Source organism: Nothobranchius furzeri, chromosome 15 (genome assembly GCF_043380555.1).
Source record: "Nothobranchius furzeri strain GRZ-AD chromosome 15, NfurGRZ-RIMD1, whole genome shotgun sequence".
Taxonomy (NCBI): Eukaryota; Metazoa; Chordata; class Actinopteri; order Cyprinodontiformes; family Nothobranchiidae; genus Nothobranchius; species Nothobranchius furzeri.
Window position 1 is genome coordinate 41657358 of NC_091755.1, and position 27543 is coordinate 41684900.

The following is a 27543-nucleotide window of genomic DNA, read 5'->3' on the forward strand; positions in this document are numbered from 1 at the left end:
TAGTCCCTACACCCCCAGCAGGTCCCTGAGGTCCAGTGATCAAAGCCTACTGGTTGTGCAGCACCAGGCTAAAGGTCAAAGGTGACAGATCATTTGCTGCTGTGGCCCCCAGACTCTGGAACTCTCTCCCCCTGAGCCTGAGATCAGTGGACTCAGTGGTCTCCTTTAAAAGCAGCTGAAGACTCAGCTGTTCAGGCATTGGTGTGACCTTCATCACCCTAATCCGCCTTTCCCAGGATCCACCGATTTCCTCTTTCCTATTCTTCCTCCCTCTTCATTTCCTTACATTTTTAATCACTTTTTTGTCATTTTAAACATGTTTTTAAACCATTTTTTGAAACTTTTGTTTTTGTGAAGCACCTCGTGATTTTCATCTTAAAACATATAAAATCTTGTTTTCTTTCGTTCTCACAGACGCGTTCCAGTGGAGCCATGGCCCAAGGGTGCACACGAGCACATGTGGGAGTGGCTCTACAACTTTGGTTGAAATAGCTCCGTAACGAGACGCAGTGACAGGAAAAATGTATTCATTTAAATTTATCTCTGTTTCATTTCATTGTATGATGACCTGAAAGGACACCCCTCCAAAATAAAAGAATTTTACATATAATTTTTTAGGGAAGCTATTTTGGGCCCTGGTTAAAAGTGGGTGGGCCGTAGAGCTGAAACAACTAATCGATTTAATCGATTATAATCGATTATTAAAATAGTTAACAACTTTTTTAGTCATCGATTAGTTGTTTAATAATCATATTTTACTGCATAAAGTCTATTTTTACCACAATCTGACATCGATTACAAGCTGTTAAATTTGCCGCCAGTGTGTGGCAGTAATGAGGCACTGATCTACCAGTGGAGCCGTAGAAGAAGAAATGAGCCAATGAGTGCCCTCGGTTTTCATGACGTATCACGTTACTGACGCTCATCTTGCTGTGAGAGATGGCGGAACAAGAGGAAATACGGAAGAAAAATAGAAGCGACAAAACTGAAGAGAAACCGAGTAGGACCTGAGAAACCCCGGACAAAAACCTCACGAGTATGGGAGCACTTCACTCTAGATGCCTTGTAAAGACGGGTGACCTGCAAAATATGCAAAAACCATCTAGCATGGCACGGAAGCACGACGTCCCTAAGTGAACATTTGAGACGAAATCATGTGGGGGCTGATGCAGCAGAGGAAGAGCACCGCGGTCAAGTGAGCCGTCATTTGGAAGAGCCAGCCCGGTAAGTAACAGAAAATAAACAAGCTAACGCAGATCAAATTTGGGAGCTGAGTTCGTTATAGTGGATGTTAAACATGTTTTTTTTTTGCCGCGTCAGTTTACGGTGTTCTACTTCTGATTGACTAGATGCAATCGTGAATCTCCTCCGTGTTGTGAATCATGCGCTTGCCAAATTTAGCACGTCTGTTTATAAGAATGTTCTCGTTAAGAGAAAAACGGCACAAACCCATAACTATGTTCCTCATTCAAAAAAGGACAACTCCGCGGAGAAAAATATACAGACGAGCTGTGTCCAGGTGAATATAACGCGGCATAGTTGTACACTTTCAATTTTTAAATACAGGAGAAATTCAGAAAAAGTCTCTTTTTTTTACTATTAAAAGGCTGTTTTACTATCTAACGCTGTAAAACGCCTCACAACACATTTTTATCATGTTTCTTAAACAGTATTACACAAAATAAACATTTTTCACATTTCTCTAGCTAATTTAAACACTCCCGATTCAGTAAAAACCTCATGAGCTTCTTACTTAGAGCTTTTTAATAGTAAAAAAAATTTGACTTTTTTTCTGAATATCTCCTGTTGTGGGCTATTTTGTAGAACGTAACCCTCAAAATTAATGATCACTGTATATTGTTAAATAATTCAAATAATATAATATTAATTTAGTGTTGTAGTGTGTGTGCTGCTTTATTTTATATGTGTACTTATTTCAGTCTATTTGTGTATCTTATGCAGAAAAAAAGAAGCAAGGATGGACAACTACATGGGGAACAAGACACTCACCCCCCAGCAATTCATACCACTTACAAACTCTATTCTAAACATGCTGGTAAAAGACATGAGGCCACTATCCATGGTGGAAGGAGCAGGCTTCCAGCTAATGCTAAAAAATTATTCTGGACTGATATTTTGCACTGTTTAGCTCATTTTATACTGCTGACTGTGTTCATGTGCAATAAAATAGATTGCAGTCAACTGCACAATTCTCTTATGTTTTTTTTTCTTAACTGAAATGCATCCATCACTTGTATAGGTTAAATAGCTAAACAATAACAAACCGATTAATCGAAAAAAATAATCGACAGATTAATCGATTATGAAAATAATCGTTAGTTGCAGCCCTAGTGGGCCGAGCCATAACCATGCCCCTGATGACAGGTACACACACACACACACACACACACACACACACACTGGTATATGATCTATACTTGTGAGAACCCTACATTGACTTCCACTCATTTTTGTGACTTTACTGTACCTAACCCTTAACCCTGACCTCAACTAAAAGTTTATTCACACCATACCACTAAAACCAGTTATTAGGGTTTTTTCACTGTGAGGACATGGCAAATGACTGCAGTTTCAAACGGTCCCCATGTAAGAGGTGAAAAGTCACAATGAGTCCTCGCAGAGGACGTAAGACATGCATGCATACACACACACACACACACACACACACACACACAATAAAAATAAACCAAGACAAGTGATGGGGAGAAACAAGGATTTTATGCACGAGGTCCAGCTGATCCCAAAAAGCTGATTTTTGCACAAAAAAGCTATTGAAGCTAATCTAGCCCTGCTTTACCCGGTTTTATCAGGTTTAAATCTCATCACACCTGCTTATAACTTATGGGCCATTCCCATCTGTACCGGGTCGGGTCGGGCCGGGTAGCGTAGGTTGTTTACATATCTGTGTGGCCTGGTATTTTTCCGGGCCAACCAAGGCTCATTCTCAGCCCTCTTCTCGAGGGGGTCTGCTTCAGGCCGACCAGGGCCAACACGCCCACTGCTGACAGCAAATTCACACCTTCCATTAGAGCAAGCCCCTGATTGGTGGGTAGAATCAGCCCACATGGGCTTAAGGCAAGGATGTGTGGAATCAACCGGGCCAGGCTGGGGCCGACTGGGGCTACCCGGCCCGGGCCGACCCGGTACAGATGGGAATGGCCCATTAGTGAGGAGCCTGGTCTCAATTATTATCTCACACAAACATGATCGCTGGCTAAAGTAGGTGGAGCTCATTTTGTTTCAATAGCTACATTCTTGTGTTTCACCTATTGAGACCAAATTTTGTATTTGGGGTCATTTAAAAAAATAAACATTAACCCACTAGATGAGTCCTGGTTAGATATAGAACAGACACTTTGCAATACGATAGAGCTTTCAGACTTACCATTTATTAGCTCAAGCATAAGAAAACATGAAGGCTTCAAAAGTATTAGTATCAGCGCCTCTCTGACAGCATGGTGGGAGTATCTTAAAATGACAGTCTTCACTAGTACCATGCAGCTTTTTAGAATATCACCAAATTAAATCTGTAGTCAAACAAAAATTTAAGCTCAATAAAACAGAATTACAAACACCACCAAGGGTATTAGACTTCTATAATCTCAACCCCCCCCCCCCCCCAAACTACTGTCTAAAGTATATATGACACTGTCCAAAATAGACGATAGAATAGTAATCCCTATTGAAAAATGGGAGGTGGATCTATCAGTCAGCTTTGACCAGAACTTCTGGTCCCAAACTTGTTTAAAACTTTTAAAATGATCAGAAACCCCAATTTACAATTAATTCAGTACAAAATTCTACACTATACAGGTCATCGGATGTTCAAGATGGGGTTTGTGTCGTCTGACACCTGTACACACTGCACAAACAACATTCCTGACAATTACATTCATGCACTGTGGTCCTGTCCACCTGTCCAGGAATTTTGGGGTAGAGTGTGTGAGGACTTGTCAAAGTTTCTGAAATGTCATATCCCAACCACCCCCTCTTTTTGTTTACTGGGAAACCTGGACGATGTCCTGATTGAAACATCTGTGGTTCACTTGGTTCTGACTGCCATATGCATCGCTAAGAAAACTATCCTCTTGAATTGGAAATAGAGAAACTCTCTGCATTAACCAGTATAGAAATCTTTCGTCAGATCATATTACACTTGATATAGCCTCTGCTTCCACTTCAGATCAATCTCTCTGGGCTCCTTTGATCGGTTCCATCACATAGCGATGACAGGGGACCATTGATATTGTCCTACCGGATGATGTGGGTGGTGGGGGGGGGTCTGAGTTTGGAGTATCCGGATATTCCCTGGAGGTGGGTTCACTGGGGGTGTCTGGGACTGGGGGGGGGGGGCGTTGCCCCCCTCTGGAGGTGCTTGAGTTGCCTCGGGGGGTGGACTACTGGCGGTTGTGAGTGGGGCCCCTTGGAGGTCTTGGTGGCGGCCGTGGGTAGCTGCCTGGCAGCTGCATTGCCCCTGGGCAGGTCTGGGTGGAGGCCTGGGGGCTCAGGGTGTGGGGGTGGCCGGCCCCGTGTGGGGATCTGGGCAGGGCCTTGGGGTCGGGTCCTGACATGTATGCTGCCGGGAAGAAGGCAGGAACATGCAGCAATGCCTGGCCCGGGTTCAGGGGCCTCGGGTAGACCTTGGCTCCTCTGCTGTTCCATCACAGGGGAGGGGGACGTCCAGGAGGGGGAGGACCCAACCTTACCTGGATGTCCTATGTCTTATATATTCTGGAAGTTGTGCAAATACATGGCTGCCTGGTGGGGTCTGGGTCCCTGGGCTCTGCTGGGTCCCCGGCGGGGGTGGTCGACCCTGGGTCCCGGGTCGCTGGGTCCCGGGTCGCTGGGTCCCGGGCTCGGCCGGCTAGGGGGTGGGAGGCTGCGGGCGGGCCTGTGGGCTTGCCGTTGAAATCTCCCGGGACTCTGCCGGCTGCTGGTTGTGGCCCCCCGGGGCGATCCTCTGTGCCTCTCGAGGGGGGCGGGGGCCTTTCTGGTTGCAGTCTCCTTGGGGTTCCTGTGTTCTGGGGCAGCGCCTGGATCTCTGGGTTTTGGAGCCCCCCCCCTACACATCTTTGGGGGGTGGATCTGTGGTCCCTCACACTCTCTATTGGACGCTCCTATAGATAAACCTTACATAAACAAGCGCGTGTACACACACAGGTGCTCACATAAGTATGGACTTGGGCACGTTCAACACATGTCTTAAGGCTGTCGTTGCCACTAAATGCACTGTGATTTATTATCGTGTGATTGTTAGTTAAACAATGTTGATTTTATACTTCATCATCAGGTTGACGCAGTGATAGCTTGCTCTTGATGTATTGTTGTGTCCCTTTTTTTTCTGCTCTTCTCTTTCTGCAGGTCTAGAAGCAGATTCTTGTTCATTAGTTTATTTTTGTGGAAGAGAACAGACGCCTCGGTAGAACATGAACATTGGAACAAGCCTTGGCGGTTCCTGATAACGTATCCCCTAGGCAACCGGGGCAGGACCAAGGCATCAAGGTAAGGTTCCTTGGCATTGAGAAACACCCTTAGACCCGCTCATGTACTTTAGACCCGATTTTTATGGTTATATGTTATGAAACTGTCAATGTTTTTCCAACAACTGGGCATCTTTTAATTCATTTCAATGGATATTTCCAGAGATTCATGGTAAAAACTACTCATTGTCCCTTTAAGCTTAGCAAACATGTTTTCATGGATTCATACGACAATAATCCTACAGAACTCATCATTCTGATAATAAAACTTTATTAGAGCTCACGTATGATTCTGAAACAACCACATGGACAGCCTCGGACAAACACACATATGCAAATGATACCAAAAACAGTTGATGTGAATGATTGTGTGCTGAGACAACACTAGATCTCACAGGTCACACCGTTTCCACCGTATTTACAGCTTTACGTGCCAGTGAAACACCAAAGCAACGCTGTGGTCAAACAGCAACTTGTTCTTCGTAAAATCAAGCAGTGAAATTGATTTTGAAGAGAACCGTCTGCGGCGTGGTGACGTCGGCTACGGCTATTTCCTGGCCATCGGACAAGCCCAGTTCTACAACAGGAGAAAAACTAATGATTGTGAATTTTGATGACAAACATTTGGACTCGAGTTTGTTGGTTCCTCTTTACCTTTTAGAGTTTTGCAGAGGTTTGGTCTGGTGCGCTCCTCGATCGATTTTACAGACTAAAACAAAATACAGGTTTAGTGACAGACCACGGCAGAAGCACTGAAAGGATGACGGTAAATAATTACCTGCAGGTACAGCGTCTTGTTCTTTCCTTCCAGAGTGGTGGTGATAGCAGGCGACTTCATTTGTCTGCAGGCAAACACAACAGTCATCAGCTGGTCGGGGGGTCTTTAAAGGTGCGACTGAACCGCGCTGCTCTGGAAACTCACAGAGAGGCGTTTTCTGTCAGGTACTCTAAAACCTCCTGGAGTTTGGCAGAAGGAGGGAACTGGAGGTCCTGCGGGACTTGACTGCACGCCGTACAATTTTCCTGTCGGTCAAGGACGGATCAGACAACTGAACGTTCTCATGGGTTCAAATGTTGGCACGAGGCTGTCAGAGTCCAGCTGGACAAACCAAACCTTTCTCTCTGCTTCAAACGTGTAGGTGTACAGTCCATCCACGTCGTTGAAGACAAGGTAGTTGTTTAAGGGAATATAAGCACTGAAAAACAGCACCACCACATTTAGATGAAGCACATGGCAGAATGTGTAAAGCTTGGTTTATGCTTGACGCGTTCCCTTTCCGCGGGGTGATGCGGCTCGCGGCTGGAACGCGCTTCACAACTCGCAGCGTTTATGGTTCATGCGGCTCGTCTCTGCGGTGAGCCGATATTCTCCCAAACTGTAGGGGGCAGCATGGAGCTCTACGGCATGCATCCAACACTACACCATAGTAGAAGTACAAATTACTGTTTACAACATGGCATTCCAGCATTTTTAACAGCGTCCTCGTCTTTTCCGACAGTGCGAGCTATTTCTCTCCAAGAATTATTAACAACATGTTGATCACGGTGATCTCTGAGAGCTGAATCATACAAATGTCTGTATTTACCAACCTCTGCCATACTAGTTCTTGCCAGTTCACCATGTTTTTCTGCGTCTGACCGTCCGCGTGGTTAGAAAATTTCCTAGGTGCGCGTTGCGGAAGTTTTGGGCCGTGCGGAGGCGCGGTGGAGGGGCGTGGCTGTTAAAATGATGCAAAATGGTGCAACTTTTCCGCGCGGAGCAGTGCGGACCTCGCGGACGCGTCAAGCATAAACCAACCTTAAAGGTGCCTCTGAAACTAACCTCGTAGCAATTTTAAAAACTTCTGTTGCACAGGCAGCTGTGGAGAACAAACGTAAAGACATTTACTGGGTTTAGCTGAAAAAGCAGGTTTACACTAGAGAATATGGACTTCACTGGCTCTTTTCCCTGAAAATCGTTTTCGGAAACCATCCGAGAGGATCTCAGTGTGGCCGACCAAACCCAACACTGTCAGATTTCACCGTCCTAAAGGGGTTTGGCTGCTTTATAAAAGCCATTTTGAGTCAAAACACAGGAGCTCTAACTGCTTTTAAAGGTCAAAGGTCACCAGGAACCGAACAGCACTTCAGCAAACATAATCCATGCTGCTGGATGGAAACCTGCTTTAATGACACCCAAAGGCGTCAGAGCTAACAGCCGTGAGTCGGATCGACGGCCCAGCGGACGCCAGCGTCGGTTTCACAAACGTAACGTTCATACCGGCGATAACGGCGTTGGTCGAAGCCACCGCAGGGATGATCCTTTTCACAACTCCTGCAACGAGACAATGAAAATCACTTAGTCAGTTCTGCTGGACAACCGGGACGATGCGACGCCGTTGGCGCCGAATCAAGGAGAGCTAGCTCCCAGCCTCACCTTGCGTGAGTCTGTATGTGATTCCTGTGATGTGGAACTCTGCCGCTCTCTCCTGGGACCGTTCAAACACCCACTGGATGTGTTCTGGATTGTCCCCGTCTAGACTGGTGTCTGGCAGGAAAGAAGAACGGATCAGTCCTTCTGACAAAGTCCTTTTAAAGACGTGATGTGGGCTTTGTGGCGCGTTTCTGTTTAGAAAAGTTATACAGTGATCCCTCATTTATCGCGGTAGATGCGTTCCAGACCTGGCCGCGATAGGTGAAAATCCGCGAAGTAGGGACTCCCAGCATGCCCCTCGCGGGGATTCCCTCCACGTCGCACCTACGTCACAAACCGCGGCTATAAACGGAAGTCGCCTTTCCAGCTCACCACTCAGTCATCGTTTCTTCAGATTCATGATCAGAGTTTCCAACCTACCGATCAATCCAACGAACTATCAGCTCATAGTAAGTTATCTTACTTACTTCTGGAAAGCCCGGCATTTCCGTGTCACTTCGTTGACGCTCGAACGCTCGGGGGTTTCCTAGAGCAGCCGGCGTTTCACCGACGCTATCACTTCCGCGTCTGTGAAACCACGCTCCCTACAAGCTCAACTCCCTAATCCAGCCGACCAGTCTTGCATACAGTACTATACTGAATTATCGTATGATCACATTCTCTTTTTGTGGGTAAAACTCAAGAAAAAAAATTTTTACTTGGTTTTTTTTATAGTTTTATTACAAAACGTGCATTTTATGATGAAATTGATGAAAAAGAAAACAGGAATTTCTTGATATTTTGCATAGAAAAATACCGCAAATCTGCGAATTTCCCTTGAATAAGGCTCCAAAAAAATCTGCGAAGTCGTGAATCCGCGATAAACGAACCGCGAAGTAGCGAGGGATCACTGTAATCCGTCATCCTCCCAGCCAACAACCTGCTCGGAGAAATAAGAGGTTACCTCCTGAAGGACTGATGAGCTAACAGCTAGTCTGAACCCAAAGTGTCCTGCTGCCGTCTTCCAGCAGCTCCAGTCTCCAACAGATCACAGCAGTTAAAGCTAATCTTATTCTGTAATCCTTTAGATTGCCCAATAACACATTTTACATGCAGTAAGAACCAGATTTAGGCTAAAAACACCAGAATAGATGTGGCGGTGGCCATGTAGGGCGTTTCACACCAACACCCTCTCAGTGGGAGTCGGATCAGACCTCCATCTGACACGACTACCAGATGACGGCTGGGAGCTGGAGCCAAACGTCCCTCAGCCAGGGGGGCTTAGCATTCCGGGATGTCGTAGAATACACCAACTGTAGCTGGCCCACACGGATGGAGGTGGTTCTGTGTTTGTCTGCATACCTCCAAACGGCTGTTCTTTGGGCCACTGTAGGATTCTGGCGTACTCGACGCAGTGTTCTGGCAGCCGTGGCATCGATGCGATGGTGCACATCGGGAAATTGATCTGTGGATTGGAAGATCCGGCGGGAGGCGAAGCCCTGATTAGAGGCAGCAGTAGAAACCTTCGAGTATATTCAAGAAAGAAATCAGCATCAAAATGGTCCGTCATTCATGTTCTAAAACCCATTTTATATCCAATCGTCTTTTCTGGACCAAAACATTTAATGTTTGAGTGATAAGCTCGTTAAAAGCTGTGCTCAGATTTAGTTTCACACCTAAGTCCCACTCAGATGTCTGTGTCCTGGTTTTCCCACTCTTCATCGGATTGTTCTGTTTAGTCCGGCAGCTGCAACAGCCGTGCTTTCATTCCAACAGCTAAAGATGTCAAAGGGAAAAGCACCTCGGAGGCTTTCCGACACACAGCACAGTGGCCGTGTTCGAGATGAGCCAGTTCTGCGCAGGTTAGATCAGCGGTGAGCGGCGAGCAGTGCATGCCGGTTAGATTTGTGTCCGACTTGAAGCCGACGTGCTCTGACGTCATGCCTACGTAGGCAACGATAACCTCGTGAGATCAAGGCGGCTGCAGATTTTGGAGCAAGGCGCTGCAGTTGCTCTCCACCGGCTGCTAAACCTAGAGGATGACGGGAAACGGCTGGTTCTCACCTGATCTAGGATCTGATTGGTCCTTATCTTGATCCAAACATCCGGTGGTAGAACATGAAACGTTAGTTGGTCACATGTATTCTGTAAATCATGTTACGTTGATGATGACAACTACATAGGCCATAAAGAGAAATGTGATTTGTGTTCTTTTGTCACGTTTCCTATGAGCACACTAAACCTACAGCTGATAACCTTTACTTATTATTACAGTCATGTCTCCGTAAAATCCAGCATTTTGATTGGTCTAGGCCCCAGATGGATATAGGAGGCTACTCCTGAGACATTCCTGAATATTCCTGAATATTTTCAGACATTTCCTTTTTTCTGGGGTTAAGTGATCATATCTGATGATTACATAATGAATCCATAATGAAGATAATATTAGGGTTCACTACTGTGACAGAGTGACAATTATCCCAACAGTAGCAACAAAAGTGATGATGATGATGATGATGAAGATGATGATGATTTATTTGGCAGACGCTTTTATCCAAAGCGATGTACAATAGTTAACCTACAGGGCATGTTGTGATCTGTGGGGAGAACATGCAACACCCGCAGCCGGGTTTCAAACCTGCAACCTTTCTGCTGCGAGGCAACAGTGCTAACAACTGCGCCACCATGCACCATGATGATGATGATGATGATGAAGAACTGGTTTAGGACAAACTGTAGGAACTTAAAGGACTAGTCCACTTCACAATAACTTCCAACAATTTTAACTGTAATCTGCTTTTTTTCCCGGAACTGCGCTGCTCTGGGTGGCTGCATGTTGGAGTAGCGCTGTTGACTAGATGTAAGTTTTGCCTTTTTTTGGGCATTTTTTCTTCTAGTTTCTCAAGAGAAACGGTATTTTTGGACACTTTATTTTTCTGTTTCTGGTGCTGTGAAGCTTGGAGGATTTTTACTGCTATTTTTTTTAGCTTTTTTCACTTTTTGAGCATTTGTTATGATGCGTAACCATGGCAACAAGCTGTTTACAATCGGGAGCAGCTGATTAACATTGGAAAGGCTGAAATAACACATCAACTGAAGCCACAAAATCCCAAATGAGCTAGAACGCAAGAAGCGTGGGTGCAGAGCGGGAGCAAAACGGAGGCAGAGAAAGAGGAAATTCAAACCATCTCTTCCATCGATCATAATGGGCGATGTGAGATCACTGGCCAACAAGATGGAGGAACTCCAAGCCCTTTCAAGGACTCAGCCAGAGTATTGGAACCGCTGGAGGAGATAATGCAAAGAAGGATTCTCCAGAGAATCAAGAAAATGATGGACAACCCTGAGCATTCTCTTCACAAGACTGTCCGACAACAGAAGAGTGTCTTCAGTCAGAGGCTTCTTCAGTTTGGCTGCAACACTGACCGCTACTGGAGATCCTTCCTGCCAACAGCCATTGTAATATACAACAACTCTTTGGTGACTTGATTATTATTATTATTCTGAGCTACTACAGCGATCAATTTCCTCTGGGATTAATAAAGTATTTTTGAATTGAATTGAATTACAGGGACTCTGAGGTCCTACCAAGTATTTTTAAAGTGCAGAGCAAAGCGTCCAAATGTCAGAGGTCACTACAACACCCGGTGTTGGACACTAATCTGCAGCACAGGAGGACATTGTCCAACGCGTCTCAACAATGTCCTGCCTGGGACTCTTGACTGTCCAGCATAGCTCCAACGCTTTCACCAACACTGATCTATGAAAGGATTCATTACTCATTCACGGTCAGCTGTTATCTGGTCAGAAAGCCCGACTGGCAGCGTTTTTGAGTTTGTGCTCTATGACCTTAAAACATCTTAAAACACCCAAACTACCAAACGAAAGAGCAGACTCACTTCTTCCATCAGGAAGAATCGGCACGTTTCTAGCTTTGTTTGTTCTTCCACAACCCGTCGTCAGAAATGTGAGCGCTTTGCGGCGTGCTTTAGGGAGTCCCAAACCGATCTCCTAACTCACAGGTGTCAAACTCCGGTCCTCGAGGGCTGCTATCCTACACGTTTTAGTGTTTTCCTTTTTTCGACATACCTGATTTCAATCATCAGGTGATTAACAGGCCTCTGGAGGGCTTGATGAGCTGCTGCACAGGTGAATCAACTGTGTTGGAACAGGGAAACAACAAAAAGATGCTAGATACTGGCCCTCGAGGGCTGGAGTTTGACACCCCTGTCCTAACTCATGGATTGTCTGCTTCCTGATCACGTGACATGTGACACACACGGATGTAGATCAGCTTTTGAGCCGTGATGTTTACTCTCGAGGTGCGCGAGCTCGTTCCCACGCCCGCCCCGTTAAAAAAACGTAATGGCAGCAAGCGGCCAGATTCTAAATCACGACTTTAGTCGCCAATGGCAGTGAAAGAGTAAAGTACGGCGGGACACACGAGAGCTGAAAGGTGTGAGGTACCTGTGGTGGGTACAGCTCCAGAGTGCAATCAATACACGCTGTCATGCCAGGAAGAATGACGCGAGCATTTCCCTTAAAGCCCTCCGTTCCTCCATCGATGAGGGGAATGATGGAGCTGGGATCCAGGACGCCGTCCTCATAGCCCAGGAGGGATATCTGAAGGAGGTTATCATCCGAGACTGTAGCAACAAAAGCGGAAGATGTGGATCTCTAAATGATTTATAATTTCATCTACCAGCATTCCATTTATCCAGCGTCGGGCCACGATGGAGTCAAGTCCACAGACGATGATGTGGAACTCTGCAAAGAGAACATTCATGCTTTAAAATCGGGTGAACGTCTTGTTTGCCGAGTCTCATCGAGAAAAAGAACACTCACGCCTGTAGAATGACTCATCAAAGTCTTGGATCTTTTTAAAGTGACTGTGCGTTTTTTGTTCAGGAAGAAACGTCAATCCGGTATAAAATTCACCAAAGATGAGGAGCTTTTAGGGCAAGGATACGGGACTACTTTGCATCCTGGGATGCGGCGGTTGATAAAGTCAGCCGCCACTTCTGCCTTCGGTCTCCCGACATCTTTGGGCCTACGTGGTGCAGAAAAAAGGTTTTATAAACCTCCTGAGGAGTGCACATACTCGAGCTGTTACACCATAAAATAAACACATTTTCTGTCAAACAGACGGACAGATTTTTGTAAACGGGTAAACAAGATGAGATTAAAGACTGACCTGAAGAGAAACTGCCTGTTGAGGTTAGACACATCAATCGTATCCATGTCCACCACATGAATGAGGCGAAACCCTGACAGCGCCTAAAACATCAAAAATGACCCGTTCAATCCAGCATCAACGGTCCCCGATCGGCTAGGGTTAAAGGTCTTGTCCTACCAGGTTTTTAAGGAGTTCACATCCAAGTCCTCCAGCCCCAATGACTAGAATCTTGCACGTCTCCAACAGAAACTGCAGAGACTGACAGAACAGAAGGTGTCGAGTTAGGCGAAGTGATGCATCGATACGGTTAAACGGCGTTTCTTAATCACCTCAGTGCTTGGCTCAAAGTCAGGATGTGTAAACGGTCCTGGTCTCTCCAAAAACTTCCTCACATGATTCCAGCGACCTTCCCAGTAGCAACCTCCGTCCCTGTGTCCGCTTTCGACCGCCATTCTGGAAACGCAGCACGCCGCAAACCTCTGAGCACGGACTAGGTCTTAGTGCATGAAGGCATCATAGTACAGGCATTGTCGTTCGGTTGTGTCACATCGCACACGACAGCAGCAACGAGGAGAACTCAAACACCTCCAACCTAACGCTCCATAACACCTGCCTGCTTCTAGGGACACTTACTCTCAGGCGAGACACTTCCTGTTGCCTCTAAACATTTTTATTCATTAAAGTTAATTATGTAAAGTAGGGCAATTCAGCACTCATTCATCTGCACCTCAGAGAAACCCTCACTCCTGTTTTGAGCTTGTTGCTCTCTAGGATCGAGAGGAGCTGGTGTCCAACTCCAGCAGTCCTCTGGCAAGAGACAGAGGAGACTGGACAATAGGGATGCACCGATACAATACTGGTATCGGTATCGGCGCATATACCAATACCAGTATCAATATCGGTAAAAGTTAACCGATACCAATGCAGTTGATTGAAAATGGCTTCCCTGTAACTTGTCATTTCTGTTCACCTAATATTTTAGTTTTGTGATGATTTCCATTCGTATATTTTACTTTTTATCTACCTCGCAGTCTTTTCCTGTTGAAAGCAGAGAAGAAAATAAAATCTGTATTCCAAATCATTGCATTTTTTTGTGTGGTAGAATTATCGGTATCGGTAATCGGTATCGGCGACTCCTCAGATCCAAGTATCGGTATCGGTGAGTCCTCAGATCCAAGTATTGGTATCGTATCGGTTTGGAAAAAAGTGGTATCGTTGCATCCCTACTGGACAGGTCTCCAGTCCATCACAGGGACACAGTCTCACACTCACTCACTCACACCTGGGAACAACTTAAACGTATCTAAATAACCTGAAAATACATGTTTGTGGCCTGTTAAAGGAAGCTGGATTACGCATGCGTGGGGAGAAGCTGCAGCAGGGATTCAAACCTGCAACCCTAGTTTTGAATCTCCACCATGAAGCCTCTACATACATGCTGCACCCTGCTGAGCTTCATGACACCGCTTGTGTTGTGTGTACATCACCTGTGCTACTGTAGGTGAGACCTTTAAATGAAACATTATCCTAGAGACTGCTCCTTCACCTGTCTGAAGCATCTAGCTAACCCCCACGCATCGCCACGCATCAGCGGGGTTAGGGTTAGCGCATTAGTTTGATCGCATGCTGTGTAAACGCAGTGTTTTTAACACTAGCAGCTAGCTGTCCATCTCCTCTGGCCCAGCAGCAGCAGACCTGCTGCCACTCAGACCTTTACTTAGCGTGTTAGCGTTCGTCACTAACTTCTCAGTCAGGTCTTCTATTCGCCTTCTTTTCTTCTCCCTGGAAGGAAAACAGTGATTTTCTGGTTTTAAAATGTCCCATTTGGAGTTAAAAGGACACATTATAAAAAGGACAGCGTTATTTTAATGTCCATTGAGACTTACGGCTCCTCGGCATCCGCCATACTTTCACGGTCCCATGTCCTCGATTCAGCCTGATGCGTTCACGGGAGTCAAAGATGCGTAGGGTTTTAGACAACACACCCCAGCGTACCAAAAAGGGCATTAAACATATCCTCATAGAAGTTAAAATACATAATGTATGATAACATATAAAGGTATTTTTGAAAAAAAAAACTTGTTTAGCTTTTGTCGTTTCCACTACCCCGTTATACAATACGCTTTAAGCATTTTGCAGCGCAAGTTTAACACTCTACATATAAAAATGTGCCTGATCTCGCGAGATACGAGAGTACATAGACTGCGTAGAAGATCATCAGCTGACCTGTCAAAATATTACGCAGCGCGTGCAGGAGTGTTTGTGTTTTGATGACTGAAGTCATGGCAGCCAAAATGGAGCTGGCTCCTCTCAGACCGTGGGACGACTTCTTCCCCGGGGCGGACCGGTTCGGTAAACCAGAGTTCGGAGACCTGGCCAAGTGGAACAACAGAGTGATCAGTAACTTAATGTACTACCAGACTAATTATTTCGCCGCGGCGCTGGTGGTTTTCCTAGTTGTGGGGTGAGTATTAGCTGCTAGCTAAAGCAGGTTAGCATGTAGCTCCGAGCGTCTGCATACCTTTACACCCACACCCATCATGGCTGTTTCCCTGGCTAGTGCCGATTTTCTTTCCTTTAACAGCCTAAATAATCACAATTAGCGTGTTTACATGATCCTATTGTCACGTTATGCCCGTAACTTTGACAAAGTTCAAACTTTTATGGAATAAGTTTGGTGGAGTTCTCTGTAAAGCTTTTAAGTTCCGTTGTTGTTCATTATTTCTATAAATGAGAAATGGAAACAATGATGCGTTGGAAACAGTGGGTAGAGTCAGGCCTTCCTCTCACTCGTGAGCAAACCCACCCGGGGCAATTACCACCATCACCAGCAGGTGGTGCTGTTTGTTTAAACAAGAAGGAACTTTCCCACACCCAGTAGTAAAGTCAAATGTCATCCTCCTGTTCCAATGGCCAGGTTCCTGAATCCCATCGGCATGTTCCTGGGAGGCGCTGTGGTGACGGTGGTCTTCGCTGGTTCTGTGTGGGCTGGAGAAAATAAGGCCACCATCAAGAACTTCAAAAGGAAGAACCCTACTCTGTTTGTGGTCGGCGTCATGGTGACCAGTTACTTTCTGCTGTCTCTGTTTGGTGGTGTCATGGTCTTCATCTTTGGGATCACCTTCCCTTTGCTGTGTGAGTCTCACGGTTATACGACTGTTTCCAGTTATTTCCTTTTGTTTTCAGTATTACTGAGAGGATTCTGCTTTCAGGCAATCTGATGTGTTCATCAGCCTCACAAGTACTGTTACAGTATTCCAGTTTCCATTAGGTCCAGGCTAAGCTTCATCCCATCCCAGGAGGCCTGCCCTCTGCTGCCTCTGTTGCTACGGGTTGCTGTTTTAGACAGAACCACTTTTACTGGCTGATGTCATGCATTCAGTATCAGGCCATCATGGAAATAAAACACATGCCAGCCCATACACCTGCCACTGTTTGAAGTCCCACAGCAGCGTTTTATTTTTATTTTTATCCAGCTCTAATCATGAGGTTTCAAATGTGCTAATTTATCTAAACGGCTTCGTTTTTGTTCCCGCAGTGATCTTAATCCATGCGTCACTCAGACTGCGCAACATGAAGAACAGGCTGGAGAACAAGATTGAAGGTATTGGGTTGAAGAAGACTCCGATGGGGATGATCATGGATCTCCTGGATCAGCAGGAGGAGAAGATCAACAAGATTCAGGATTTCATTGAGAGTAAACTGAAGGAGTAAAGGTCGATCCGAGAAAGTGCCGAGGAAGAGAGGTTCAAGACAGCTGCAGCTTTACGCCACGTGTCCCGGTTTTACCCCCACACACACACAAACCTACTCACACGTGCATTCCCACTTAGCTTACTTTGTGTTGTTGTCCATCAATGCTAGTCCACACTGTTTAAAGTGTACACATAGAGAGCAACATGACTATTTTTGTTCATTTTAAGTTGAAAGGCATGTTGCACTGGAGGTTACCAAAGGTCAGAGCATCCCCATGTCCAAAAAAAGTAATTTCTTTAGTTTACAGTGCATTTAAGATCAATAAGATGTCTATTTATTTCAGTAAAGCAAAGTGGAAGATTCACCCGAGTCTCCACAGCTGACTACCAAACAAAAACGATTTTTGTTTCTGTTTTCTATCTCTAAATGTTCGTTTCTCACCTGATTTAATAGACCCATGTGAATGGGATACACGGCCCTGGGTGTGAGCTGCTGTCCGAAGGGCAGTGCTGTCATTAGGATGTGTATAAAAATGGATCTGAGATTTGTTGCTACGGTCCATAATAATAATAATAATAATAATAATAATAATAATAATAATAATAATGACACGGGAGTGTGGGCTTTCCTGTCGTCAGTGGTTTTGTGTACAGAGACAGCGTGTGTCCCCTCTGAATGCAGCTATGCAAAACTGAAAAGTGAATGGCAAAGGCAGTTGTATTCTTAGTGAGTCGCAGCATGTATCAGATGGTTTATTCTGATGCATCATTTTTACAGAAGCATGCAGAAGTCTAACGTGGCAGCAGGACTCGAGTAAATTCTGGTCTAGAGCGATGTAAGTAAGTAAAAGTGTATTTATATTGCGCCTTTCTCAGATATAAATCACAAAGCGCTGTACAACATGATAAAGATCAGGGCAAATACCTCCAACCAATAAAAACATCAGAAAAACAATAGCAGTGATAAACGTAGAAAATAAAATCAGGAGTATAAACAAAGTGAAGGTGTGAACCCGAACAAAGCCATCTTTTAGAACATTTAGGGAGGGAACGCCTGGATGAAAAGGTGAGTTTTTAGATGATTTTTAAAGACCTCTACAGTGTTAGAGAGACGGAGATTTGAAGGCAGACTGTTCCAAAGTCTGGGTGCAATAGTCTGAAAGGCCCTGTCCCCTTTGGTTTTCAGTCTGGTTCGAGGAACAGCCAGGAGATTTTCAGATGTGGATCTAAGATGTGTGTGTTTCCTTATCAGAACCCGTCCTTGTTTTCATGTTTATTTAGTACAGCTTATTTATTTGGTGCTCTTATTGTGTTTTTGCTGTTTTTCCTCTTTGCATGCCACCGCGACACCTCACACACGGAACAGGTGGTGTGTGTGATATAGTTTTTACAAAGTCATAAATTACAGCATAAATCATTTGTATGGAACTTTTTTATTCTTGAGAAGCAAATAATGAACTGGAAATAAAGTTAAGCCATACTCAGTCCAGTCCTTCTATGAAGTCCTTTTTTCTGTTTGCTCTAAAAGGTTAAATGTTAGAATCCGTGAAGACTTTGCCTACCAACTGTAGTACCACTAAACAGACACAAGAGGGCGACACTAGTCCAGCAGAAGGTTGACGTCCACCTGTATCACCGTGTTAAACACAACTAACTTCATTGTATTCAAAGTTCATCTGATCAACTTTGGTCACTCCAGAGATCCTGATTGAGCTCCTGTTCAAAGCCCCTGTTGCCATGGTGACCTGTCGCATGCCACTTACGTAAGTATGTTTATGTATTTAGCAGACGCTTTTGTCCAAAGTGACTTCGTCGTCGTCTTCCTCCGCTTATCCGGGTCCGGGTCGCGGGGGCAGCATCCCAACTAGGGAGCTCCAGACCGTCCTCTCCCCGGCCTTCTCCACCAGCTCCTCCGGCAGGACCCCAAGGCGTTCCCGGACCAGATTGGAGATGTAACCTCTCCAACGTGGCCTGGGTCGACCCGGGGGCCTCCTGCCGGCAGGACATGCCCGAAACACCTCCCCGGGGAGGCGTCCAGGAGGCATCCTGACCAGATGCCCAAACCACCTCAACTGACTCCTTTCAATCCGGAGGAGCAGCGGTTCTACTCCGAGTCCCTCCCGAATGTCCGAGCTCCTCACCCTATCTCTAAGGCTGAGCCCGGCCACCCTACGGAGGAAACTCATTTCGGCCACTTGTATCCGCGTTCTCCTCCTTGAACCGTCACCTTATCGTGGTGGAGGAGTTTCAGTGTCCTAATGATCCTAGGAGCTACATTGTCTGGGGCACTTTGTGCCCCTGGTAGGGTCTCCCATGACAAATTGGTCTTAGGTGAAGGGTGAGACAAAGAACGGTTCACAGGATCTTTCATGGAGGTAAATTCAAAGAGTCGGAGTACCCGGCCTGAGGGTTACCGGGGTCCCACCCTGGAGCCAGGCCTGGGGTTGGGGCTCATGAGCGAGCGCCTGGTGGCCGGGCTTTCGCCCATGAGGCCTGGCCGGGCCCAGCCCGAACCGGATACATGGGCTCATCCAACTGTGGACCCACCACCCGCAGGAGGAACATGAAGGGTCTGGTGCAATGTGGATCGGGTGGCAGACCGAGGCGGGAGCCTTGGCGGTCCAATCCCCGGACAAGGAAACTGGTTTTTGGGACATGGAACGTCACCTCCAAAGCGACTTACAGGTGAACGCCAGCAGGTTGCCCTTGAGGCTAACAACAAACACTTCAGGCAGTCCTAGGTGGCAGTGAGGCAGCATAATCGATCACAGAGCGAACAAGGAGTGTGCAGTATGTTGTACTCCGTCTGGCACGAAAAGGGCGTTGTTAAAGAATCTTAGCTCAGGGTGCTCGATGACCAGGCCCCCAAAGCTCCCAGCAGTCCTCCTAAGAGAAGAATTAACCTGTTTTCGGTTGATGTTGATCCTTCCTGGTTGCCCATATCGCCACGATTGCCGTTCATTGATGGTGGAAAAAGCTATTCTCATTTGTGGGAAGTCCGTGTGGAGCTGGGACAAATACCCTTTGATCTGAGAAGGTCCACCGGAGAAACAAGACCCAGATCGTTTCCTCCAGCGTGGACAACCAGAACGTCAGGGGGACCGTGTGTGGGAGACTCTTAGTAAAACCTGGGTAGGACACCCCCCCAGCGCATGTCTTTTTTGCCAAACCACTGGACAGTGGCTTTGAGACCAAAGTTTGCCCCAAACTGCTTCTGAGCACTTATCTAGTGTTCAATAACCCACATTTAATTTTTCTAATTTTCTGCTCAGTTGAATTTGTTCTAATATTCATGAGATTTCCATGATTTGCTTTATTAAGCCTGATATTTCATCTGTGATTTTGGCCGTAGGCAGGCCACTGTCTCTATGGGGTAGTGGGTGGGTAACAGTACAGAAGCTGCAGAGGGGTGTGTTAAAAGTATCTCTGCCTGTCACGATCAGAACTTCAGAAGACCCGTGAAAACGCCAAACACAGGAAAAGTAGATAAAGTCGTTTATTTTCTAAAGAGTTACCAGAGGTGGGCGAGGCTGGAGGCAGAGTCGGAGACAGGCGAAGGTCGTGGTGGCAGGCAGAGTTCAAGACAGGGGTCAGGAGCAAAAACAAGGTCCGAAGGCTGAGATCAGGCAGGGTGAATGGCTGGAAGATTTACTTGCGTGGGCTTTCAATAATCTGGCAGGGAACTGGTGGCTTACAGGTGAATACATAGCAGGGGGAGCAGGTGAAGTGGATGAAGCTGATGACAGGAACAGGTGAGATGAATGGAGTTGATGAGGTGCCGACTGAGGTTGCTAGGGAAAACAGGGCTTGGCTGTAGCTTGATGAGGGGACCAGGTGTGCTGAATGAAGGCAGAAAGATGGGAGTCATGACACTGCCAGAAACCAGAGAACTCAGGCCCTGTCCACACGTAGCCGGGGATCTGCCAAAACGTAGGTATTTTTCTACGTTTTGGCCTGTCATCCACACGAAAACGGAGTTTTTTCACACGAAAACGGATCTTTTTAAAAACTCCGGCCAAAGTGAAGATCTGCGTTTTCTCCGTTTTGGGTGTTTGCGTGTGGACAGACAAAACCGGAGTTTTAAGGTCCGCAACGTCTCTTTCCGCGACAAAAAATGCTGACATCACGTGTGCGACCTGTGTTTACACTAGCCGACAGCATGGATGCCCTCAGAGCTGCGCTCGCTTTATCAATTGTCCAAGCGCTTTCTGCTTGTTTGTTTTTGCAAGCGGAATTACTGCTCCTTGTGGAAGACCACAGACGAAGGACGAGGTTAAGAACGGGGGAAGTACTGCCGCCTACAGGTCTGGCATGTCCTTAACAACGTATTTATCCGGGTACGTGTGGACAGAGTTTTGTTTTAAAACGAGGTGGTGTGGATGCAAGTTTTTGGAGGGGCGGGTATTCGTTTTTTAAAAACCCGGCTACGTGTGGACTAGGCCTCAGAGTTTTGGCTCCTGTGACCGAGCTTCCACTTTCATTTACTCCTGTAATCTAGCCTCAAGGGCAACCTGCTGGCTTGATTATCACCTGTAAGTTGCTTTGGACAAAAGCGTCTGCTAAATACATAAACATACTTACGTATGTGGCATGCGACTGGTCACCATGGCAACAGGGGCATTGAACAGGAGCTCAATCAGGATCTCTGGAGTGACCAAAGTAGATCAGATGAACTTTGAATAAAATTTTTTAGAATATGAAATTAGGCAGATGAAGTTAGTTGTGGTTAACACGGTGATGCAGGTGAACGTCAACTTTCTGCTGGGCTAGTGTCGCCCTCTTGTGTCTGTTTAGTGGTACTACAGTCGGTAAGCAAAGTCTTCACGGATTCCTCTAATTGTTGTTAAATGAACAAAAACAAAAATATCTGTAACAAAACTAGTTTAGATCAAAATTAAAATACACTCATGCACATAACATCTTCATCACTCTTGTAAAAATCATCCTCTAATCTCTGTTTTTGACTAAAATCCAGTTTCATTAAATCATTTTTGGTTTAATCAGTCACCAGATTTTTTATTTTCTTTGACCTTTATACAGGCTAACACTATCCCTCACTTTCAAGAGAGATCTGTTTTTTAATTTTGATCTAAACTAGTTTTGTTACAGATATTTTTGTTTTCGCTCATTTAACAACCATTAAGCAGGGAAAAAGCACTTTGGGTAACCGGACGCCCAGCTCTGATTGATTAGCTTTTAAAGCTCATGTCACACTTGGTGGCAAAGAAAGTAAATGATGTTTTTTTTTTATTCCTGCATCATGCGTGGGGAGATAGAATGATAATTTATTAAAGTAAAGTGTTACCTGCTGATGAAACCTGTTCGGATGTTTTTGTGAAACTTAACAGAGACGGGGACTTGAGTCTCAGACTTGGACTCCATCACTTTCCACCTAAACTCCGAGACACGTGACTAGACGTGCACCCGCCCTTAGAAAAAGTGACTTGTGACATGTCGGCCGTGATCGAGCAGGCTTCTGTTCACGCCACAACACAAAACAATCCTGTCTGTAAAGAGTACCTATGCTTTAGACGTTAAGCGGCTCAGAAGAGTAAAATGTGTTCAAGTCAAGCGCGTGTGTGTTAATTTATATTTTATTATTCTGACCTTTTGAAGTCCAAAGCAGACGGTGAAACAAAAGCCAGCCAAACATATTCTGTGTGGTGAAAGTTCAATCGTTTTCAGTAATGTACACATGAAGTGATCAACAATCTGTAAAGTAAACGTGTGACACGGTGAAAGCGGCTGAAGGCGAGTCAGAAAAGACTTGTTTCACTTGATTCCAGGACTTTTGGGAGTGGTACCTGTGAGCAACAACCAAACAAACAACAGGTTAGATGGAATAACTAAATCATCCCCAGACTTGAAAGGTGCCAGAGCAATACCCCCAGGATACTCACAGACTTGAGATAGGCCACGTTGCTCTTTTTGATCTCATCTAGAAGCTGGTCTCGAGGTGTGAGTTCCACCTTTGGAGGGACTCGTCTACGAGGGACAGGTTTCAGAGTCTTTATCACGTCAGTCAGGCTGGCCTTCTCCTCCGCGCTCTCTCTGACGTCCTTGACTTTTGGCGTCTTCCTCAGCTGAAAGCTCGGCCGTTCGGGCCTTCTGTCACCCCTTGGGTCGGGATCCAGTAACGGGTTGCGTTTCTTGGGAGTCCTCTTTAACTGGATGTCCCGTAACGGGTTTGATGACTCAGCGCTGGGTTGCTGGGGAACGCTGTTGTGTTTGGGATCCTTCGGAGGCTCTGGATGCTCTTTCTGATGCGATGTTTGGGGTTCGCCGTTCAGCTCGGACGCCGGCGGGACCAGTCCATGTTCTTGTAGGAGTTCCAGAGGTGGTATGTATCCCAACATCTGGAGTAAACCTGGAGGCAGATTAAGGCTGCTCTCATAGGACTGCATCAGCTCCCTCTGCTCCTTTAGCTGCTGCTGCTTCTGCTCCTCCTTCCTCAGCTGCCTCTGATGGTCCAGATTTCTGGTTAAGATGTTGGTCACCACCATCCTGGGCCCTGGCTGCTCAAAGTGGTATCCCATCTTCAGGAGGGTGTTGTTGGCCTTGAGCAGGCGGGAGATCTCCATCTCTGCGTGGTGACCCAGCATGTGCCTCTGGTTGTGGAAACGAAGCTCTGTGAGCGTCTCGTTGAACTGCAGGCAGCGGATGACGGCCACGATGCCTTTTCCAGTGATGAAGTTGGACTCAACGTTCAAAGTGGTGATGCTCCGATTCTCTTTTAGCATATTAGCCAGGCTGAAGGCGATGTTTTCGTCCACGCCGGTGTTTGCTATGCTGAATGTTTTCACGTGTTTGTTCTTCTTCAGCGCGTTGACATAGTCCAGGAGCATCTCTTTGGGAATGTTCTCTATGTTGTTGAGGTTCACCTCCGTCACAGACGGGTTGTTGCTACGGATCTTGTCGAGTGTCGACTCCAAGTTTGTCTCGTTTCCTGAAGGTCTTGATGTCATTTTTATATTATTCAACGCCAACTTTGGAATTTTTAATTTGTTCACTGTAATCTGTTCTCTCTTTGGGAGAGGGTCCTTTAAAGTGGCTTCAGCTTGGGGACCGTCTTTATTCGTGTTGTCTTTGTGTGTTTCTGCCTCTTTTGCGTCTGAAACAAGCTGGTTTCCAGCTCTGTGACTTTCTGATGCCCTTTCTGTGCTATTTGGGGCTTCTACGTGTTCCTCTGTACGCTCGGGTTCGTTTTCCACTGGCAGCTTCACTTCCTCTTTTTTTACAACGACCTCTTTTTCATTTGCAACCTTCACATCTTCAACTTCAATTGTCTCTTCTATGATTTCAACTCCTTCTGTACAGTTGGCAGCATCTTCTTCGGCCACCTCCTCTGTTACTTCACGCACCTCTTGGTCTGCATCTTTTGAATTTTCGATTTCTTTCTTTTTGGCATCCTCAAGTAAGATTTTCTGCAAAAAAAAATAATAATAAAAGGCTTAAGGTTTAGCGTGATGTTGACTAAATGTTTGTGGTCTTCCTCAACAGCCTCAGTTTGAAGCAATAAAACTTAGATCCATCTCGACCGGAAAAGGGTGGCTTGTCAACTCCGGGTCGGGGGAGAGGTCCTACCTCAAGTGGAGGAGTTTAAGTATCTCGGGGTCTTGTTCACGAGTGAGGGTAGGAGGGATCGGGAGATCGACAGGCGGATTGGTTCGGCGTCTGCAGTGATGCGGACGCTGAACCGATCTGTCGTGGTGAAGAGGGAGCTGAGCCAGAAAGCCAGGCTCTCGATTTACCGGTCGATCTACGTCCCAATCCTCACCTATGGTCATGAGCTTTGGGTAATGACCGAAAGAATGAGATTGTGGATACAAGCGGCCGAAATGAGTTTCCTCCGTAGGGTGGCCGGACTCAGCCTTAGAGATAGGGTGAGGAGCTCGGACATTCGGGAGGGACTCGGAGTAGAACCGCTGCTCCTCCGGATCGAAAGGAGCCATTTGAGGTGGTTTGGGTATCTGGTCAGGATGCCTCCTGGACGCCTCCCTGGGGAGGTGTTTCGGGCATGTCCTGCCGGCAGGAGGCCCCCGGGTCGACCCAGGACACGTTGGAGAGGTTACATCTCCAATCTGGTCCGGGAACGCCTTGGGGTCCTGCCGGAGAAGCTGGTGGAGGTGGCCGGGGAGAGGACGGTCTGGTGATCCCTAGTTGGGATGCTGCCCCTGCGACCCGGACCCGGATAAGCGGAGGAAGACGACGACGAAAACTTAGATCCAACAAGATTGATTAGCTAACTGCTAGTATAATTGCAGCAAGTTCCACAATGTATTGCTGCTGTCTTAAATTAGTCTTCTTCATATCATAGCCGTTGTTGTAACGTTGATGTTTTATCTCCACAAATAACACAGGCCTGAATGTGTTCTGTCATGTTGTGAAGTTGCTCATGCTAATGGTTAGCTCCTACTAGCTGAGACGTGCTCTGCTCTCTCCCGGATGCAGCCTCTGTGGATGCAAACCAAGGGGGGCAGGGCCATGAATTCAGATTTTTCTGCAGGGACTGGCTTCTTCTGACTAGAGAGGCTGATGCCGGTGATGGGAGTCGAAGAACATTTTCACATTGAGCCTGAATGTGAACTCAGAGTGACCAATCGCATCTTAAACAGAATAAATATTAACCGTTTCTCAGAGAACTAGACTTCTAATTTCCAGTGAGTTGATAGAAAAAGGTTTTCTGCACACCTTTTACATTACGTCGGTGTTTTTGCAGAAATGTGAAGTTTTCCGCCTGACTAAAATCCTGGACGACCAAACATTGCTGCATTCCTTTTCCTGCAGCTGGTGATGTTGTGATCAGTCACACAATTATTAAATTTGGGAGCTTGGAGCCGTTTTACGATCGCAGCAATACACTTTGGTCTGGGTCGCAGTCAGACCTATCCGTTAGCTCATCAGTCCGGTCCGACTCAAGCTAAAGGAACACGTCGTCTGTGTTTATAACTTTTACGCTCAAACGCGCGTCCCATTGTTTAAAACACCCCGTTAACGTTTCTGTTTGTGACTTGACTCGACACACCGTTGGTCAAACGTGCATTTCTCTGTATCTGAGCTCTTACCTCACTAGGAAGAAGCGTAGCCGGCACTCTTTCTTCCTCAAGCATTCGTTTTGATTCTTTCTCCCAGTAGAGATAACCAACTAGAGACCTGTGATCAAACGTTCCCGTTGGGGGCTTCTCCGTCTGGTCCTTCTGCCTCTGTCCCACTGGTACGTTCTCATCTGGGGCAATAATTACATCCATCTCACTCTGGAGCTCCTGAAGCTCCTCGGGCGAAAGCATAGCAAGGATTTCATCTTCATCGATGTCCTCCTCGTTCAGATCCTCGGTGTCAGGGTTGTTGGACATGTCCACACCGTGTTGATTCTCTCTCTCTGAGATCTGAATGGGAGATATCTTCAGTCCGGTCTGAGGTAAAAGACGGAACTAACTGTGAAGCGTCTGGCTTTGACTTCAGCTTCATGAACTTTGACTAAAATTAAACCTGGTGTATTGCATGGAAGATATTTAAAGTTCAAGCAGGGGGGGGGGGGGGGATCGGGGGTGCCAGCATTCTTTTCCTCTCCCAGCTGGCTTGGTCATCAGGATATTTGGGATGACAGTTGCTGCAAGTAAAACTGAAGAGCTGGACTGACAGCAGCAGCTGGTTCATTTTCAAGGATGAAGGCTTCACCACAAACAGAGATCCTCCCAGAAAACCTGTGGAGGTGGAAGAGCTGCCTGAAGACGAGACAACCCTGAGGTTGTCTTTGGCTTTTGTCTAACACACGTGTTGCTGCTGCTGCTCATAGAAAACTGGGCTTTTATTTTCATATTGGTTTCGTTGGTAGGATCTGAAAAATAAAAGTCCTGAACTAAACGGTGAAATCTTTATTTGAACTCCTTCACTAACAGACGGACCGGGGGCGGCAGAGTTTGTAAGCTCCTGGTGGCTCAGTCTACTTTTAAAGCGTCAAATAGAGTATTTGGTTTAAATCACTCATTTTAATCTGTAGCGATACGGACGAAGACACAGAATATGATGAAAATGTATTTTATTAGAGCCGGTTTGAATTTTCCCAACAGGTCAGAAGCTCCAGGTTGTTTGAGAATCTGTCATCACTACTCAGAAGCATGGACGGAATTTTCACTTTAGAAGTGGGGGGGGGGGGGGGGGGGGGGTTCTTTACAGGCTTCAACACAAACGGTTGCTTTCCGCTTGGTCCTAGAGCTCAACCAGTGTCAATTTAATATAGTGTAATATTGTTTTTGGATGGTAAAAAGTGCAGAGGTCAAAACTTGACTTTGGAAAAAGTGGGGGGGGACATGTCCCCCCTGTCCCCCCCCCCCAAAATTACGTCCATGCTCAGAAGCGTGTTTGTTTTCGTCTAACTTACCCTTTTTCCACAGCGTGAAGTTACAATGCAGAGCAGCCAGAGTGACATCATTTCCTGTTATCATCCTGAACAAACCTTCACATCAAACAGATTTTTACCAGCTGATACATGTTTTTAGACCAATCAGAACACTTTAGGATGTTAGTGGTCTCGGCTGAAATGCAGACGGCAGCACATAAAAACAGATCTCTTACTTTCACATTAGACCCTGAACCATAACTAGTATATGTGAGGCTGTGAAACACACTTTGGATTTGTCCCTGCTAAAGATTATCATGTTATTAAAGCGTATCCTGTTAATTAACCACACAATCTCTGTTTATAACTTCTGGGGAAAATGTAAATATAACAAAAAGCAATGGACTGACACAAAATGGTCTTTCTTGTCTGAAACATCT

General features: G+C 46.1%; 3 protein-coding genes and 1 long non-coding RNA gene across 5 annotated transcripts; 2 read left to right on the forward strand and 2 right to left on the reverse strand.

Annotated features, from left to right (window-relative positions):
* The first annotated feature begins 992 nt into the window (after positions 1-992).
* LOC129164707 (uncharacterized) lies at positions 993-2210 on the forward strand. Its single transcript, XR_008564210.2, has 2 exons — positions 993-1224; positions 1963-2210. It is a non-coding gene; the product is annotated as an uncharacterized lncRNA (long non-coding RNA).
* Positions 2211-5755: 3545 nt separating this feature from the next.
* Positions 5756-15171, reverse strand: LOC107396417 (NEDD8-activating enzyme E1 catalytic subunit). Its single transcript, XM_015976132.3, has 18 exons — positions 14956-15171; positions 14813-14851; positions 13399-13522; positions 13247-13327; positions 13088-13170; positions 12863-12943; positions 12739-12782; positions 12596-12660; positions 12361-12516; positions 9256-9358; positions 7918-8028; positions 7762-7815; positions 7324-7360; positions 6616-6697; positions 6424-6524; positions 6280-6343; positions 6156-6210; positions 5756-6078 (listed from the first exon to the last, which is right to left on the reverse strand). Exons 1-18 carry the CDS (start codon positions 14973-14975, stop codon positions 5990-5992), a joined length of 1389 nt encoding a protein of 462 aa, XP_015831618.1. The 5' UTR covers positions 14976-15171; the 3' UTR covers positions 5756-5989.
* Positions 15172-15280: 109 nt separating this feature from the next.
* LOC107396418 (PRA1 family protein 3) lies at positions 15281-17156 on the forward strand. The gene is made up of 3 exons (XM_015976134.3): positions 15281-15533; positions 15987-16204; positions 16608-17156. The coding sequence occupies exons 1-3, from the start codon at positions 15340-15342 to the stop codon at positions 16781-16783; spliced, it is 588 nt and encodes a 195-aa protein (XP_015831620.1). The 5' UTR covers positions 15281-15339; the 3' UTR covers positions 16784-17156.
* Positions 17157-20371: 3215 nt separating this feature from the next.
* lmod3 (leiomodin 3 (fetal)) lies at positions 20372-26233 on the reverse strand. 2 transcript variants are annotated; one of them, XR_008564209.2, is made up of 5 exons: positions 25830-26233; positions 22665-24188; positions 22372-22568; positions 21346-21409; positions 20372-20603 (listed from the first exon to the last, which is right to left on the reverse strand). XR_008564209.2 is itself a non-coding variant. In XM_054745664.2 (3 exons), the coding sequence occupies exons 1-3, from the start codon at positions 26115-26117 to the stop codon at positions 22521-22523; spliced, it is 1860 nt and encodes a 619-aa protein (XP_054601639.1). In that variant the 5' UTR covers positions 26118-26233; the 3' UTR covers positions 22341-22520. The 2 variants fall into 2 exon arrangements, 1 of the variants encoding a protein (XP_054601639.1); XM_054745664.2 differs by lacking the exons at positions 20372-20603; positions 21346-21409 and having other exon boundaries at positions 22341-22568.
* Positions 26234-27543: the final 1310 nt, after the last annotated feature.